Source organism: Haematobia irritans, chromosome 3, assembly GCF_050003625.1.
Source record: "Haematobia irritans isolate KBUSLIRL chromosome 3, ASM5000362v1, whole genome shotgun sequence".
Lineage (NCBI taxonomy): Eukaryota > Metazoa > Arthropoda > Insecta > Diptera > Muscidae > Haematobia > Haematobia irritans.
Genome location: NC_134399.1, coordinates 43,962,976 through 43,982,435, shown reverse-complemented (window position 1 = coordinate 43,982,435; position 19,460 = coordinate 43,962,976). Strand labels below are relative to the sequence as shown.

Sequence of the window (19,460 nt, the reverse complement as noted above, 5' to 3'; positions counted from 1 at the left end):
GCTTGTATGTTGTTTCGGAAAACTGTTTTATAATAAGGCCAAAAATTTGGTATGCTTAAGTCTAAATATTATTTAATTTGAATAGTAGAATGAGTATTCGGAATAAAGAGAATATATATTCGGAACCAAGAGAATAGACATTTGAAAAAAAACAGCATATTTGTATTACAGAAAAAGATGCGAAGAACTCAAAAATTTCGTGGAAGTGAAAATTATGTGAGGGAATGAACCTAATCTTCTTTGGGGAATTCTTCCAGGCATATACTATTCTTGGACTCAAAATGCTTCCAAACATATAATATGCTCACATAAAACAAACATATTAATGTTTCGGCGGTATCCAATAATATATGTGCTTCCTGCAAAATATGTTTGGAACATATGTTAGAGAAGCGATTTTTTTTGAGGGTGTAGCGGTTTTTGGGGAAACAATTCTGGCAACGCTGTGTCTACGAGTATTTCTCGGTTACCTTTCTTTATACTTTATATTTAATTGTCATATCCTATCCTATTTTTGCATTTTAAAATTGGTGAGTTCACTGTTTTTTTTTTTTTTTTTTTGAAGTGTATATGTTAGGTTAGGTTAGGTTAAAGTGGCAGCCCGATTAAGATTCAGGCTCACTTAGACTATTCAGTCCATTATGATACCACATTAACTAAAAGTACCTATTACATATGGGCACTTCTAGTTTTAACCGCTGAACCTTCTTGATTATTTTTCTTTGTTGAACCAACCAGATTGTTCCAAAAACATTAGCAGACTGCTTAAGTTAACGTTTTCCAGATCCGCCAGTAATCTGAAGCTATATGCTCCTAAAAGTTGCTTGCGCTTTACACAAAATGCAGGACACTCACACAAGAGGTGTTTAATTGATTCTTTTTCCTCCGCATCATGACAGCTCATACAATAGTCATTATACTTCGCGCCAATAGTTTTTGCAAAATCTCCTATCAGGCAGCGACCCGTTATAGCAGATATCAGGAGTGATATCTGACGTCTCGAGAACATTAGCATATCTAGTGTGCGGTTTAAGTTGAAATGGGGCCATATTTGCTTGGTGTCGTTACAACCCTTGCAATTCTCCCATCGAACATTTGCCATCATAACAGCCTTCTCACGCAGCATGAGCTTGCAGGTAGCTAGGGACATACCAACAAATTCTAGTTCCCCTGGAATATGTAAGGTAGTCCCTAGCCTTGCCAACAAATCCGCTTCGCAGTTCCCCGGTATGTTCCTATGGCCAGGCACCCATATTAGGTGAATATTGTACTGCTCAGCCATCTCATTGAGAGATTTGCGGCAATCGATGGCCGTTTTCGAGTTGAGGAACACAGAGTCCAAGGATTTTATTGCAGGTTGACTGTCTGAGTATATATTAATGCCCACATTTTTTGGAACATTACTTCTCAGCCAATTCGCCACCTCTCTTATTGCTAATATTTCAGCCTGAAAAACACTACAGTGATTAGGTAATCTTTTCGCTATTTGAAGTTCCAAATCATTAGAATATACTCCGAAACCCACTTGTCCATCCAATTTGGAGCCATCAGTGTAGAAATCTATATATTCTTTATTCCCCGGGGTCTGTGTGCACCACGCCTCACTGTTGGGGATTAGAGTCTCAAACTTTTTGTCGAAAAGTGGACTCGCCAAAGTGTAATCCACTACGTTAGGCACATCTGACATTGTTTTGAGGACAGAACTGTGACCGTAACCTTTTTCCGACCACAGCGATAGTTCGCGCAACCGCACAGCCGTTGTTGCAGCTGACTGTTTGGCCAAAATGTCTAAAGGCAATAGATGCAGCATGACATTAAGGGAATTTGTTCCTGTCTTGCTGAATGCGCCTGAAATACACAAACACGCCATACGCTGAACTTTATCTAAACCAGTCGGTTTCTGAAGTGCCGGCCACCAGACTACAACACCATATAGCATTATAGGTCTAACCACTGCCGTGTATAGCCAATGCACAATTTTTGGTTTTAGTCCCCACTTTTTTCCTATTGCCTTTTTGCACGAGTACAAAGCTACAGTTGCCTTCCTCGCCCTTTCTTCAATATTAAGCTTAAAGTTCAGCTTCCTGTCCAAAATAACGCCAAGGTATTTTGCACAATCACCAAAGGGAATTTCAATACCCCCTAAGGAAATAGGCCTAACCGTGGGAGTTTTGCGATCTTTGCAGTACATGACTAATTCTGTCTTTGCGGGATTTACCCCAAGACCATTGTCTTTCGCCCATTTTTCAGTCATCCGGAGGGCCCTCTGAATAATATCTCTGATTGTGGATGGGAATTTTCCCCTGACTGCCAGAGCTACATCATCTGCGTATGCCACCACTTTTATCCTTTCTTTTTCTAGAGTAACCAGTAGGCTATTTATAGCAACATTCCAAAGAAGAGGTGATAGAACTTCTCCTTGGGGAGAGCCTCTGTTCACATACTTTTGTATGTTTGCTTGTCCTAGTGTGGCTGAAATACGTCTCTTCATTAGCAGTTCGTCTAACAGCCTGAGTATACATGGATCAACATTCAGAGTTGTCAGTCCATTTAATATCGAGCTCGGATGGACATTATTGAACGCCCCTTCGATGTCTAGAAACGCCACGATTGTGTATTCTTTGACAGATAGTGAGCTTTCAATAAAGCTGACTAGTTCATGTAGTGCGGTCTCAGTAGACCTGCCCTTCGAGTATGCATGCTGTCGTTTCGAGAACAAACTTGAATCGATGCTAGTTCTAAGATAAATATCTATCATCCTCTCCAGAGTCTTAAGTAGGAATGAGGATAAGCTGATTGGTCGGAAATCCTTCGCCCTCGAGTGAGAGGCTTTTCCCGCTTTAGGTATGAAGACGACTTTTGTTTCCCTCCACTTTCCTGGGATATATGATAAGTTGATACATCCTTTATAAAGGGTGATTCTTTTGAGGTTAGGATTTTCATGCATTAGTATGTGACAGATCACGTGGGATTTCAGACATGGTGTCAAAGAGAAAGATGCTCAGTATGCTTTGACATTTCATCATGAATAGACTTACTAACGAGCAACGCTTGCAAATCATTGAATTTTATTACCAAAATCAGTGGCAGAAAATCCGCTTTTTTATCGACAAATTTTGTTCAGCGATGAGGCTCATTTCTGGTTGAATGGCTACGTAAATAAGCAAAATTGCCGCATTTGGAGTGAAGAGCAACCAGAAGCCGTTCAAGAACTGCCCATGCATCCCGAAAAATGCACTGTTTGGTGTGGTTTGTACGCTGGTGGAATCATTGGACCGTATTTTTTCAAAGATGCTGTTGGACGCAACGTTACGGTGAATGGCGATCGCTATCGTTCGATGCTAACAAACTTTTTGTTGCCAAAAATGGAAGAACTGAACTTGGTTGACATGTGGTTTCAACAAGATGGCGCTACATGCCACACAGCTCGCGATTCTATGGCCATTTTGAGGGAAAACTTCGGAGAACAATTCATCTCAAGAAATGGACCGGTAAGTTGGCCACCAAGATCATGCGATTTGACGCCTTTAGACTATTTTTTGTGGGGCTACGTCAAGTCTAAAGTCTACAGAAATAAGCCAGCAACTATTCCAGCTTTGGAAGACAACATTTCCGAAGAAATTCGGGCTATTCCGGCCGAAATGCTCGAAAAAGTTGCCCAAAATTGGACTTTCCGAATGGACCACCTAAGACGCAGCCGCGGTCAACATTTAAATGAAATTATCTTCAAAAAGTAAATGTCATGGACCAATCTAACGTTTCAAATAAAGAACCGATGAGATTTTGCAAATTTTATGCGTTTTTTTAAAAAAAAAAGTTATCAAGCTCTTAACAAATCACCCTTTATATCACCGACAACCAGGGGATAATTTTGTCAGTTACAGCTTGTAACTCCGCCGGAGTAAATCCATCAGGTCCAGGGGATTTGAATGGTCCAAAGCTATTTAGCGCCCATCTTATTCTAGTTTCCGATACAATTTCCTCGACAGGAAACGACCGCTGAGCAACTGTGGCACCGCCAGTACATGGTTCAACCGTCTGATTTCCAGGAAAATGTGTGTCCAATAGTACCTCCAGCGTCTCCTCACTGGACGTTGTCCAATTGCCCTCCGATGTTTTAATGAAACCTGGAGCGGAGTTGGTGGATGCTAGAACCTTCCGTAGTCTGGAAGCCTCGGACGTATTCTCAATACTGCTGCAGTAATCATTCCAAGAGTTATGCTGAGCCTTTCTCAGTTCTCGCTTGTATCCTCTCAGAATCTTCTTGTAAGCGTCCCAGTCCTCAGAAGCTCTGGTGGACTTTGCCTTGTTAAAGAGCTTCCTGCAGGATTTCCTCATATTACTTAATTCCGTAGACCACCATGGTGGTCGATGTTTCCCCCTTGGCTTTCCTCTAGGGCATGCAGCTTTCAGTGAGATGTTGAAGGCCTTAGTAATCCGCTCCACTGCGTATTCGATATCTTGCACATTTCTCATATTTGTCTCTGTTATTTCCGGTATCATCATATTGAACGATTCCCTATACCTATTCCAGTCAGCTTTCCTAACATTTGGCGGAAATATGATCTTGGTGATATGAACATCAAATTTGAAACTGATGTAGCGATGATCTGAGAAGCTTTGTTCACTTAAAACCTGCCACTCAGATATCATTTCATTCAGTTCTTGCGAGGCCAAGGTGATGTCCAAAACCTCTTGCCTGTTTTTAGTGACAAAGGTTGGGACATCTCCCTTGTTGCAAACTACCAGATTAGTACGCAAAATAAACTCTATAAGCGACTCTCCCCTTGCATTAGTATCACTACTTCCCCATATACTATGATGTGCATTCGCATCGCATCCCATAATGAGTTTCGTCTTTGTTTTCCGTGACTCCTCCACTAAGGTCTTAACGGCATATGGAGGCATCTCCCTGTCATGTCCCATGTAGACCGAAGATACCCAATATTTGCATTTGGCTATTTCTAAACTATTGAAGTGTATATGCTCGGCATGAACATAGCAGCAATCATATAATTTTTCCCTTCGAATTTTTTCTTCGAAGTTGATCAAGAGAATCAATTTTCGTGTATTTTTTACGTAATTTAATTGAAATTTATTTTACGCCTTTCTCATTTTCGGAACGAATGATTTCGTTCAGCTGAAATATATATCAAAGAAAGCTACAAAAGCAAGGCAATTCGTCATTCTTCGTTATTTTGATAAACTATCCTTCGATAAATCAATAAAATTTTCATTGATTTACGAAAATTCGACTTAAAAGAAATGAAACAAAATAATATGTTCAAAAGCTTACCGTTACGGCACTGTACAATGTTTTGTTATAAATCCTTTCAAACTCTTGTTTGATTGTCTCCAAATCGATCTCCGAACGTGAGACAATTATACGTATCAGAGCATCATCATCGGTACCAGCTCCATCCACTGCTTTATACAAACGATTTGCAAAGAAGGCTGCAGGAGATTGAACGCATTCAACTAAAAAAATAAAATAGTTCATTTATGTGCATCATGGGATTTAAGCAGTAAAAATACTTTTTTCCAAAATCTTATTAAAACTGTGGGCAAAAATAGAAAGACTTTGTAATTGAAATTTCGTGTGGAAAATCATTCGTCGTAGGTATGACTGTGAGTGGTATCTGTGCCTAATTCAATTGAAAAATTATATATAATTATTGTTGTTAGAGACCACACACCACGCAGCTCCGGAGGTCAAATCTGGGGATCGGTTTATATGGGGACTATACGTAAAAGTGGTCCGATTTGGACCATTTGCAATACCATCCGACCAACATCAATAGCAACTACTTGTGCCAAGTTTCAAGTCGATAGCCTATTTCGTTCGGAAGTCAGCGTGATTTCAACAAACGGACGGACGGGCGTGGCTAGATCGACTCAGAAATTCAACACGACCCATACATACTTTATGTGGTCTTAGAGCAATATTTCGATGTGTTACAGACGGAATGACAAAGACAATATACCCCCAATCCTATGGTGGAGGGTATAAAAAGCCAAAATTGATAACGCTGCAGAAGATATACTGCTGAAAAGTCAGTAGTTTGCTGAAATTTTCTGCTGATCCGAATAAAATTATAAATTTACTCCAATCTAAGTGATATGAGAATTATTACAATGGCAGTAAGACCTCTAGATACCTCAACCATTAAACAACAATTAGTAGTTTTTGATAAAAGCAGAAAAAAAGTCAGCTAATTCAACCAATGTAGTTAGTTATTTCAGCAGCGACGTTTGTCAAAAACTTTTAGCAAGCACGTTTGCTAATTTAGCAGTATTTGTTTGCTATTCCAGCAAAGGAAAATGCTTGCTGTTTAAACTAACGGTGGTTTGTTGAAAAACCTACATTGATTGCTTTCCCTGTTTCAGTAAACAAAAACTGCTGTTCTAGTAAACTTTTTTACTGTTATGAATAACATAACAAAACCAAATGGGTTTCTTCCACCAAAGAAATAGTTGTTTTTTTGTTTAAAATTATGCCATTTTTACTATTTTTCTCTATTATATATTTACTTGTAACATTTGAGATAGCCATGGGATTTAAGCAGTACAAATATTTTTTCCAAGATGCCAAGTGTCGTAAAGAGAGACCAATTATGGACGGAAAACTATTGGCCTTTGCCCCACGATAATTCAACGTCGCATACCGCATTGATTTTTCGCGTTCAACAACCCCCGTACCCTCCTGAGGTTTCTCCATAGACACTATATAGATAGATGATTCATTACCATGTGTCATTACCAAAGATTAATTTTCAGACATTTCGTTTTGATTTTGTCGTAAAGAGTCAGTTCCAAACATTAAGCTTCTCAAAATTAAATTTCGAACTTTCGCGGTTTTGGTCACAATGTTTTGTTAAAATATGAACTTTTAATATTTTAATTTATTTATAAATCGTCTGGAGCACCATAAATGCTCTAATTTTGTGTAAAATTGAAAAACTACAAAAACTAAATGAAATAGAACGAAAACTTGGTTTTATTTTCTTCGCTTATTCTTAATCTTCCGAACAATCAAACATCGTTTGACACGGATGGATCATCTATCTATCTCCCTGCCAGCATTTCATTTCATCCTCCGCTACCACAGACTCGTAAGTGACACTGCAACAATCGCAAACTGTGATGGGGAAAGCGTATGAAATGTACATGAAAGTATTTTACCATCACTATTGTTACAAGAGCCATTTTATATTTTGTGAAACACCAAGCGCAACTAGCTTCATATAATTTATTTAAATAAAATCGATAATGAAGTGCTGAAAACATAGTTATTTCACTTAAAATTGTAAAAGTTTTGGTGAACAATTTTTGACTTTCCAAATGGAATAAAGTGATTGTTTTTCAGATATTTTACAGACACGCTGCCTCCATCGAGAATAAAAACACTTGCACCCAGAAAAAAGTGTCTTCGAAACTAAAGGAAAAAATGTTCATCAATTTAGTTTAGCCATTTTATTTCCATTCAGATAATTTTTTGTGTAAAATAATAAAATTTACTTGTTTCAGTAAAAAAATCCAAAACTGAAATCAGTTGGGAATAGTTCATTAACTAGAATAAGGCATGGCATTTTACTAATACTGTTTTCTTCGCTAGGTATAAGAATTTACTACTGAAAAAGAAAATTTTATTCACTCATAACAAAGCATTCGTAAGAATAAACAAAATATGAACTAAAACCAAGTTTCCTCAAATTTAGTAAAATTTCTTATAAAATGATAATTCTGGCTTCCTTTATTATAGAAAGCTTATCATACATACGAATAACACTTGGCATAGAAAAATATTTTAGTTCATTCGAACTAAGAAGTATTCAATCCTTTCAAAACTTAAGGAAACACACTTGTTAGAATATAGGAAAATTTCCTACACCCAAAGAAATTTGTTAGTAGGGACAGCAGAAAAGTCTGCTAAAACAGCAGAAAGTCTGCTGAAAAAGGGACAGCAGTCACTGTTTGCTGAAATAGCAATCATTTCCTGCTATTTTTGAAGCTAGATTACACTAAAACATGTTTTATTTTGGCTAAAACAAATAAAAATGTCAACTTAGGAGCTATCATAACATAATTAAAACAATATTTTATGAATATCTATAGTATTTGACCAAAAATCTGAATATTTATAAAATTGAGGCATAACAGCAAACAAATTGTTTGCTGATCGTATTTAGGAGCTTGTAAGTATATTACAGTGCAAAAATACACCAAAATCTACTTTTGGTTCTTAAATATGCTTTGGGGAAAATTTTAAAACCTAAAAATTTTATAAATTGTTATTCATTAGGCCCTGAAGTACAGAAATATAACAGCAGACATCGACTGCTGTTTTTATCAGACTTTTTTCTATGTGCGTACATTTCTTTTATCTACCTGTCATCGATGTAATCGATGTATTTGCGCGTGGGTTGTTTTTTTTAGTTGGTAACGCGTTATTATGGTATACAGAGATATTGTTAAAAATTATATGGTAAATTAATATAATAAAAAACAAATAAAATATATAAAATATTTGTTATTTTATATTAGTGAGAAAATTGTTCGTTTCTTGAAAATTGGTTTATAAAAAAAGAAAACACCAACAGTATAACAACCCCTTCATTCGACTTCATTTTGGAATCTTCAATTATCAGGTAATATTCAGTGACGCTAACCTTTTGTGAAAAAATTGGTTTAGGATTTTTTTGTTTATATTTGTAGGTATTGAAATTGTAAAAGGTGGACAAAATTGCTAGGCAGCAACTTGAAAAGTGAAAGGTACTAGAAGAAGAAAAAAATGTGTTTTAATATTTCAAGGCCAGTCGATGCTGTTGATTCTAAATAAATATATTTAATATATTAATAAAACATGTCTTTTATTGAAGAAAAAATTGCTTATATAAATACATAAAGTTGTATTTAAAAACGAAGGTAAGCAGTTTTAAATTTGAAGTAAAAGGTTTACCACAAATATGTAAGATTTGTCCAAATGAATGAAAACAGTTCAATAAAATCATTTCATATATGAATTCAATTCAGTTAATTGTTTCATTATGTACACTGTTAGAAAAATATGTTTTTCATATGTTCCGATATAAACAAAATGTGTTTCGGGCACAATTTTTAAACACAATATATTTAAGTGCAAACATGTAATGTTCCTAAACTAACACTAAATGTTTGGGACACATATGTTAATATGTTAGAATATATTATGTTTGGGGCATGAATGTTTCATAAAAATAATATGTGTGAATGTAAACATATATAAATTTACAAATTTCAAGTAAACATATATATGTTGTGATATTTTATTCAGAGAGCGACAGAGAGAGAGAGAGAGAGTATAGAGAAAGAAATAGAGATGGAAACCGGGAGGGTTGACGAGAGATATCAACATAACACAGCGAGAGAATCAAAAGAGAGCAATTTCTGTGAAACTGCTTGTATGTTGTTTCGGAAAGTCTAAATATTATTTAATTTGAATACTCGTTTAAAGAGAATAGACATTCGGAAGCGGGCATTAAGTTCGAGTTTTGCTAAAAATTGAAAAATGTTATTTTCTTTAAAATGAATTATTAAAGAAAAGTAAAAGGCAAAACAGGGTCATTTTAGAACGATAATGCCATCTTAATACCGGCCTTAAGGGTAAAAATGAAATTAAGTACAAAACACGATACGTTTTAAATGCATTTAAAATGGTGTTAAATGCTAGTAAAAAACTGTTCACGGCTAACTAAATTTATGTGTATATTATAAAATTATTTATGTATGTTTATACTCGACTCCACGTTCTTCTTTTGTTAGAGTTTTTGAATTCCTTCCAACATTTCAAGCTTTTATACCAAAAACAGTTTTTTGCTACAAAATTGTTATTTTTGCAATAAAAAAAATTATCCAAAAGCTCAGTCCATTTCGTTTATATCAAGCACTGTTCTTTTCTGACTGTAAATCTTTAATAACACACATTTCGAAGTTTCATTGTAAAAATTTCATTTAATAATATAAAAATATAAATACAAAAATTTAAAAAAAAGTGGTGTTCGGTCGGAGTAGGGATTGAACCCAGGACCTTTTGCATGCAAGGCGGACATGCTAACCACTGCTCCACGTGGCCAACAAATATATGTTTCTGTTGAATAATGTTTTGTTTGCATCGGCTCGTGGGCGCTGCAAACTATGCTATATAAATGTAACTTATAACGATATTTGTCTATTGGTAACTATAACAGCTACGTAGCCCAGTGGTAGTGTGTTGGCTTACAAATTGCATGGTTCCCGGTTCGATTCTCAGTCCAGGCGAAAGGTAAAATTATAAAATTGAATAATTTCTTCAACATTATTTGTATTACAGAAAAAGGTGCCAAGAACTAAAAAAATTCGTGGAAGTGAAAATTATGTGAGGGAATGAGCACAATCTTCTTTGGGGAAAATTCTTCCAAGCATATAATATTTTTGGGCTCAAAATGCTTCACAACTTATATGTTCACATAAAACAAACATATTAATGTTTCGGCAGTATCCACTAATATATGTGCTTCCTGCAAAATATGTTTGGAACATATGTTAGAGAAGCGATTTTTTCTGAGGGTGTAGTATAGTGGTACATAAAAATAGGAAAATGTTAACTAATACATGGAATGCATTCTATCTAATTTCGAAAATCACATCGTACAAACAAATAAAAATGTCTTTGGCGCTATACGAAGTTCAACTTTCTTCACAATGAGTTCATTTTAACTTAAAGAAGGGGTCACTTTTTTCTGGGTGTGCTGATAGAAGCTGCAACATGTAACTTGCCACTTGTAAATCAACATCATTCTATTATTAATGAAAAAATTATGGTAAATATGTGATAGTGGTATAAATTTTATATTTATAAGAATTTACACAATGATTCTTTTACAACTATCTTAAAATGCACCTTTTCTGATTGTTTGAAGGGGCTCTTATTGGCGTCGTTCTAAATTTATTAAAAAAGGCACCTAATAATTGCACTCATGCGATACTTTTTTGTTGTAACTTGGCGTGGTACAACTTCTCAATAGTGACGGCGCTTTTCTGACCAGTTTTGGATGTCGTATACGATTGTTTTCGACGTGGTGGGGATTCTCAGAAGCGCCGTCAAATTCAATTCAAAAAAAATTTTTGGCAGGGCTAGTGTCTGTGGGTATCTCCGCGTGACTTTCGTCAAACTCCAGCCACCGCTCAGGTGAAACCGTTTTGAGTCAATTGAAGATATTAAACGTGAATCCTACATGCTATACCGGAAATTGGCTTTTTTGGCGAAAGTGTGTTGCGGTCGTGGGGGATTACTTTTAGAGGCACTATAGTATTATTTATTATAGGGGAAATACATTAGCCAGAATAAAAAAAAATTTATTTTATGAATAAAATATTACTATTTTTGCGCACAATATGTGATTGCCAATTTCTTCAAATAATTTATGATAAAAATATTTAGCATTTCCCAAATTCAATTTCACAGAATATTTTTTGAGATTAAACACAATTGTATGTTTGTATTTTATTTATTCGAGAACCTGTATCACATACCTATAGCCATCATAGCATCTTGTAGTTCGTCATCCATTTCATGTTTAATAGCTTGTTCGATTGTCTGACCCGATAACTGTTTATATTCCTCGAAAATTAATCGCAGCTGGTCAAAGCTAGCGTGGGCAATTATTCTATTGAATGCATCTTCGTCGGTCCCAAGTTTTGCCTCACCAGCTGCGTATAGTTCGGCAGCTTGTTCCTTTGCCTTATCCTCGTCCAATGTTCCCTGAGAATCGCGAACACCAGTAACAATCAATGTAAGAAGCCTTCTGAAATGACCCGATGTTTCTCCACACATTTGCTCAGCAAGAGGCCGATTATACAAAGACTCGTATAATGATACGATTTCCTGAATCTCTTCATTAGATTTTGTACACAAAATTTCCACTAGAATATCTTCATCTGTACCAACACCTTGCATTGAACCATATAAGATATTGCATATGTATTCTAGGGCCGGTGTCATTAGCGCTACAACTACATCTTCAAAATGTCCGCCCAGCTCGCTCTTCAAATCATCAATTAAATCCCTCTCAAATTCTTCTTCATATTTTGCCTTTATTAGTTGACGTTGTATGTTTGTGCGTGTGGTGAGAATATCAATTATTTGTTGTTCATCTGTCCCCATGCCTTTCATAGCAGCACGCAAGGTTTGACTATCCACGGATGGGTCGAAGGGGTTGGCTGCCACGACAGTTGGAATGGGCTAAAAATAATGGAGTCCAAAGTTACGATGACGCACGATTTAAAAATGTTTATTGTATCCAAATAAGTATGTCAACGTTTTGCAAGAGGAATATTTTAGTAGAAGGGTATGGTGATGGTGCATTCACTCCATCGATTACACAAATGCAATGCAAATATACTATAAAAGGTTCGTTGGGCACTTACTGTGTAGTTCATAATTGCGTTTTTAATATTCCTTGTTGCAATAAAATCGGTAGTTAAATTCTTTTACTTTACTTGTTAGGCTACGAACGTCGTTACTCGGGAAACCTGACTAATCGACTAATTTTTTGTATTGTTTTCGGTAAAAGCTTTCAGTCGCATAAGTTGCCTTAGGTTAACAAACAATTATATTCTCTTTGAAATAACGAAATATTGTGAATAAGCTTTTAAGCTTACTTGTCGAAATAAAAAACCGTCATAGTTTATTCAAAGGCGGATAAATAATACGAAACTAATTAAATGTTGTCTTTTACATACAGGGATCTGGAGAGGGAAATTTTTTCCGCTCTGTTTTATACAAGCCAACTATATGTAACCTTAAACGATTTGTACAATAAAAAAAGCATGCCCGGTTCCAAACATTTTTTCTTTACTTTAACAATTTTGGTATTGATTCCGAGCCAAAGAAGCGGAGAATTCAAGTAACGATACTTTTAAGACACAATTCTCTTTTAAATTTGGGTTTTGTGTACTTGACTCTAGGAAGCAAATATTAATTTTTCGCTCCTTCAATTTTTTTCTTAATATGCTATCAGTCCTTTAGTTAAGGACAACATTATTTTCCAAATTCAGACACGACTTCCAGTAGAAATTATGCTATGTTTCAAGTAAACAACGTCTTAAAAAAAAGTGTTCAAAAACATGTCTTATTTTTGAAGGATCTTTTGCTTTGTAGTCAAGATGCAAAAAGACAACAAATTTAAAGACAATTTCATTAATTTTAAAGAATTTTTCTGAATTATTAATGTCAAGATGACCTTAGCCCAAAAAATTTTTCTTTCATGTAATTATACCCATTTTTTAAGCCAAATCACTTAATTATAATTACAACACGAATTTGCAAAATTTATCGACTTTTGGACAAGGAAAAAAATGTATATTAGAGAAATACGTCTTCTACGCTAAGCAAAATTTGCATTCGTATTTTAAGGACATGAAATCTTGGCCTCACGACAATATTTTTTTCAGTGTACACAACCACAATTGAGTGTATTACAAAAAAAAACTGAAACCGGATATTTTTTTTGCTTGCGTTGAAACACCATTTTGATTGCATACAAAATTGATCTTATTTAGCAGTATATAATACAAAATATTAAAACATGCAATATAAAGGGTGATTCTTTTGAGGTTAGGATTTTCATGCATTAGTATTTGACAGATCACGTGGGATTTCAGACATGGTGTCAAAGAGAAAGATGCTCAGTATGCTTTGACATTTCATCATGAATAGACTTACTAACGAGCCACAACGTCGAATTTTCAGTGAATGGGCCCTAGAAAAGTTGGCAGAAAATCCGCTCTTTTATCGACAAATTTTGTTCAGCGATGAGGCTCATTTCTGGTTGAATGGCTACGTAAATAAGCAAAATTGCCGCATTTGGAGTGAAGAGCAACCAGAAGCCGTTCAAGAACTGCCCATGCATCCCGAAAAATGCACTGTTTGGTGTGGTTTGTACGCTGGTGGAATCATTGGACCGTATTTTTTCAAAGATGCTGTTGGACGCAACGTTACGGTGAATGGCGATCGCTATCGTTCGATGCTAACAAACTTTTTGTTGCCAAAAATGGAAGAACTGAACTTGGTTGACATGTGGTTTCAACAAGATGGCGCTACATGCCACACAGCTCGCGATTCTATGGCCATTTTGAGGGAAAACTTCGGAGAACAATTCATCTCAAGAAATGGACCGGTAAGTTGGCCACCAAGATCATGCGATTTGACGCCTTTAGACTATTTTTTGTGGGGCTACGTCAAGTCTAAAGTCTACAGAAATAAGCCAGCAACTATTCCAGCTTTGGAAGACAACATTTCCGAAGAAATTCGGGCTATTCCGGCCGAAATGCTCGAAAAAGTTGCCCAAAATTGGACTTTCCGAATGGACCACCTAAGACGCAGCCGCGGTCAACATTTAAATGAAATTATCTTCAAAAAGTAAATGTCATGGACCAATCTAACGTTTCAAATAAAGAACCGATGAGATTTTGCAAATTTTATGCGTTTTTTTTTTAAAAAAAGTTATCAAGCTCTTAACAAATCACCCTTTATTAAATAATAATATATTAATATAATATATTAAATTAAAGATATGAATGTAAGAATCGGATTTACAGCAACCGTTATTAGAGGTTATTCTAGCAGAATTTAAAGCCGGAAGTGAATATCGCAGATCTAGAGATGGTTAGGTTAGGTTAGGTTAAAGTGGCAGCCCGATTAAGATTCAGGCTCACTTAGACTATTCAGTCCATTGTGATACCACATTAACTAAAAGTACCTATTACATATGGGCACTTCTAGTTTTAACCGCTGAACCTTCTTGATTATTTTTCTTTGTTGAACCAACCAGATTGTTCCAAAAATATTAGCAGACTGCTTAAGTTAACGTTTTCCAGATCCGCCAGTAATCTGAAGCTATATGCTCCTAAAAGTTGCTTGCGCTTTACACAAAATGCAGGACACTCACACAAGAGGTGTTTAATTGATTCTTTTTCCTCCGCATCGTGACAGCTCATACAATAGTCATTATACTTCGCGCCAATAGTTTTTGCAAAATCTCCTATCAGACAGCGATCCGTTATAGCAGATATCAGGAGTGATATCTGACGTCTCGAGAACATTAGCATATCTAGTGTGCGGTTTAAGTTGAAATGGGGCCATATTTGCTTGGTGTCGTTACAACCCTTGCAATTATCCCATCGAACATTTGCCATCATAACAGCCTTCTCACGCAGCATGAGCTTGCAGGTAGCTAGGGGCATACCAACAAATTCTAGTTCCCCTGGAATATGTAAGGTAGTCCCTAGCCGTGCCAACTCATCCGCTTCGCAGTTCCCCGGTATGTTCCTATGGCCAGGCACCCATATTAGGTGAATATTGTACTGCTCAGCCATCTCATTGAGAGATTTGCGGCAATCGATGGCCGTTTTCGAGTTGAGGAACACAGAGTCCAAGGATTTTATTGCAGGTTGACTGTCTGAGTATATATTAATGCCCACATTTTTTGGAACATTACTTCTCAGCCAATTCGCCACCTCTCTTATTGCTAATATTTCAGCCTGAAAAACACTACAGTGATTAGGTAATCTTTTCGCTATTTGAAGTTCCAGATCATTAGAATATACTCCGAAACCCACTTGTCCATCCAATTTGGAGCCATCAGTGTAGAAATCTATATATTCTTTATTCCCCGGGGTCTGTGTGCACCACGCCTCACTGTTGGGGATTAGAGTCTCAAACTTTTTGACGAAAAGTGGACTCGCCAAAGTGTAATCCACTACGTTAGGCACATCTGACATTATTTTGAGGACAGAACTGTGACCGTAACCTTTTTCCGACCACAGCGATAGTTCGCGCAACCGCACAGCCGTTGTTGCAGCTGACTGTTTGGCCAAAATGTCTAAAGGCAATAGATGTAGCATGACATTAAGGGAATTTGTTCCTGTCATGCTGAATGCTCCTGAAATACACAAACACGCCATACGCTGAACTTTATCTAAATCAGTCGGTTTCTGAAGTGCCGGCCACCAGACTACAACACCATATAGCATTATAGGTCTAACCACTGCCGTGTATAGCCAATGCACAATTTTTGGTTTTAGTCCCCACTTTTTTCCTATTGCCTTTTTGCACGAGTACAAAGCTACAGTTGCCTTCCTCGCCCTTTCTTCAATATTAAGCTTAAAGTTCAGCTTCCTGTCCAAAATAACGCCAAGGTATTTTGCACAATCACCAAAGGGAATTTCAATACCCCCTAAGGAAATAGGCCTAACCGTGGGAGTTTTGCGATCTTTGCAGTACATGACTAATTCTGTCTTTGCAGGATTTACCCCAAGACCATTGTCTTTCGCCCATTGTTCAGTCATCCGGAGGGCCCTCTGAATAATATCTCTGATTGTGGATGGGAATTTTCTCCTGACTGCCAGAGCTACATCATCTGCGTATGCCACCACTTTTATCCTTTCTTTTTCTAGAGTAACCAGAAGGCTATTTAAAGCAACATTCCAAAGAAGAGGTGATAGAACTCCTCCTTGGGGAGTGCCTCTGTTCACATACCTTTGTATCATTGCTTGTCCTAGTGTGGCTGAAATACGTCTCTTCATTAGCAGTTCGTCTAACAGCCTGAGTATACATGGATCAACATTCAGAGTTGTCAGTCCATTTAATATCGAGCTCGGATGGACATTATTGAACGCCCCTTCGATGTCTAGAAACGCCACGATTGTGTATTCTTTGACAGATAGTGAGCTTTCAATAAAGCTGACTAGTTCATGTAGTGCGGTCTCAGTATACCTGCCCTTCGAGTATGCATGCTGTCGTTTCGAGAACAAACTTGAATCGATGCTAGTTCTGAGATAAATATCTATCATCCTCTCCAGAGTCTTAAGTAGGAATGAGGATAAGCTGATTGGTCGGAAATCCTTCGCCCTCGAGTGAGAGGCTTTTCCTGCTTTAGGTATGAAAACGACTTTTGTTTCCCTCCACTTTCCTGGGATATATGATAAGTTGATACATCCTTTATATATCACCGACAACCAGGGGATAATTTTGTCAGTTACAGCTTGTAACTCCGCCGGAGTAATTCCATCAGGTCCAGGGGATTTGAATGGTCCAAAGCTATTTAGCGCCCATCTTATTCTAGTTTCCGATACAATTTCCTCGACAGGAAACGACCGCTGAGCAACTGTGGCACCGCCAGTACATGGTTCAACCGTCTGATTTCCAGGAAAATGTGTGTCCAATAGTACCTCCAGCGTCTCCTCACTGGACGTTGTCCAATTGCCCTCCGATGTTTTAATGAAACCTGGAGCGGAGTTGGTGGATGCTAGAACCTTCCGTAGTCTGGAAGCCTCGGACGTATTCTCAATACTGCTGCAGTAAGCATTCCAAGAGTTATGCTGAGCCTTTCTCAGTTCTCGCTTGTATCCTCTCAGATTCTTCTTGTAAGCGTCCCAGTCCTCAGGGGCTCTGGTGGACTTTGCCTTGTTAAAGAGCTTCCTGCAGGATTTCCTCATATTACTTAATTCCGTAGACCACCATGGTGGTCTATGTTTCCCCCTTGGCTTTCCTCTAGGGCATGCAGCTTTCAGTGAGATGTTGAAGGCCTTAGTAATCCGCTCCACTGCGTGTTCGATATCTTGCACATTTCTCATATTTGTCTCTGTTATTTCCGGTATCATCATATTGAACGATTCCCTATACCTATTCCAGTCAGCTTTCCTAACATTTGGCGGAAATATGATCTTGGTGATATGAACATCAAATTTGAAACTGATGTAGCGATGATCTGAGAAGCTGTGTTCACTTAAAACCTGCCACTCAGATATCATTTCATTCAGTTCTTGCGAGGCCAAGGTGATGTCCAAAACCTCTTGCCTGTTTTTAGTGACAAAGGTTGGGACATCACCCTTGTTGCAAACTACCAGATTAGTACGCAAAATAAACTCTATTAGCGACTCTCCCCTTGCATTAGTATCACTACTTCCCCATATACTATGATGTGCATTCGCATCGCATCCCATAATGAGTTTCGTCTTTGTTTTCAGTGACTCCTCCACTAAGGTCTTAACGGCATATGGAGGCATCTCCCTGTCATGTCCCATGTAGACCGAAGATACCCAATATTTGCATTTGGCTATTTCTAAACATGCAACGACAGTGTCTGTATTGCACATTGAAGGAAGCAGAAACAAGTTGAGCTCGTTTTTAGCAATTATACAGGCTCGATTTACATCATTACCAGTATACTGCAATAGTTTGAACCCCGGAGTACTTAATTCACATATTTTGTTTTTATAAACATATGGTTCTTGAATAAGAACTATATCTATGTCCCCTTTCATCAGGAGAACTTTTAAGGCAGCACATGCAGCCTTACAATGATGAAGATTTATCTGGAGGATCCGTAGGACCATCGAGATTTTCAACAACCGTCACATCAGCCGCTTCAATCGAGTCATCAAGAATGTCCTCTTCAGAGATATCGGTGACTCTCGCAATAACCATAGGTTCAACTTTGGTGAGTTCTGAGGCAGTAGAAGCCTCCTCACGCATACGGTATCTATCCATGTCTTCAAATGTTTTGGTATCCTCCTCGACTTCGCAAGAGGATCCGCTTACTTCTGATTCAGACAGAGGCTTGTCCGTTTCTGAATCCTTTAGCTGATCGTTTTTATACACCTTCATTTGGATATAATGAAAGCCATAACATACACGGCCCTGAGACTTTGCTAGATGTGGCAAAGACTGAGTGTTCAATATAAACACTGCATGCCGTCGTGGCCCATCCACTTCATCCAAACGGCCAACCTTCCAATCAGCTGTTGGAAGATCTGGATTGCATTGTTTCAGTCTATTTAAAATAGATTCAGGGTCAGGAGGGTTTGCAGGTATCCACGCATGTGCTCTTGGTCTAGCCGGTATGTCTTTCTTCTCGACTAACTCTAAGGCAGCTCCTTCCCAAACTTCACCAATTAGTATCAGAGCAGCTTTAAAACATTCTATAGACCTCTGGTCCTCAAATGCGACTAGCTTAAATCGTCCTTGATACCAACCAGCCTCTTGGTGTCGAGGATCTGGGCCGGGAAACTTTTCCAGCACCTGTGAGTAGACGCCAGACAAAGCATTCTCAATTTCCCCCCATTTTTGCTTTGGAACCATACCGTCCAATGCTCCTTTATTTATGATAGCCATCACAAGGCTGTCTTTAGCAACTGAGGCAAACGATCGTTGATCCCTTTTGGAGGATGGCAGCTCATCCGGTGATCGTTCCCTTTTTCCAGCCTCAAGAATTCCTTGAGCCCATTTTAAGGAATCGCTTTGTTTAGCCGACAACGTGCTTGGGTCGACTGATCCTAATTTCTTTAGGATAAACAAAGCATTTCTGCGTTCTTTGAATCTCTTTCGTGAGGGATTACCTCCTTTTGATGCCGTTACCTTGGAAAAGGTCCGACTTGTCAAA

The 19,460-nt window shown here is 37.6% G+C and overlaps 1 protein-coding gene across 1 annotated transcript in view; it reads right to left on the bottom strand.

Annotated features, from left to right (window-relative positions):
• The window catches only part of AnxB10 (Annexin B10), an 81,049-nt gene extending 68,460 nt beyond the window's left edge, over nucleotides 1-12,589 (bottom strand). Inside the window, exons 1-3 of the mRNA XM_075299477.1 lie at nucleotides 12,445-12,589; nucleotides 11,551-12,259; nucleotides 5,297-5,478 (exon numbers count right to left, since the gene is read on the bottom strand). Of these exons, the coding sequence (XP_075155592.1) occupies nucleotides 5,297-5,478; nucleotides 11,551-12,259; nucleotides 12,445-12,456 (903 nt within the window). The 5' untranslated portion in view covers nucleotides 12,457-12,589. The remainder of the gene's footprint in view (nucleotides 1-5,296; nucleotides 5,479-11,550; nucleotides 12,260-12,444) is intronic.
• Between the last annotated feature and the right edge of the window lie 6,871 nt (nucleotides 12,590-19,460).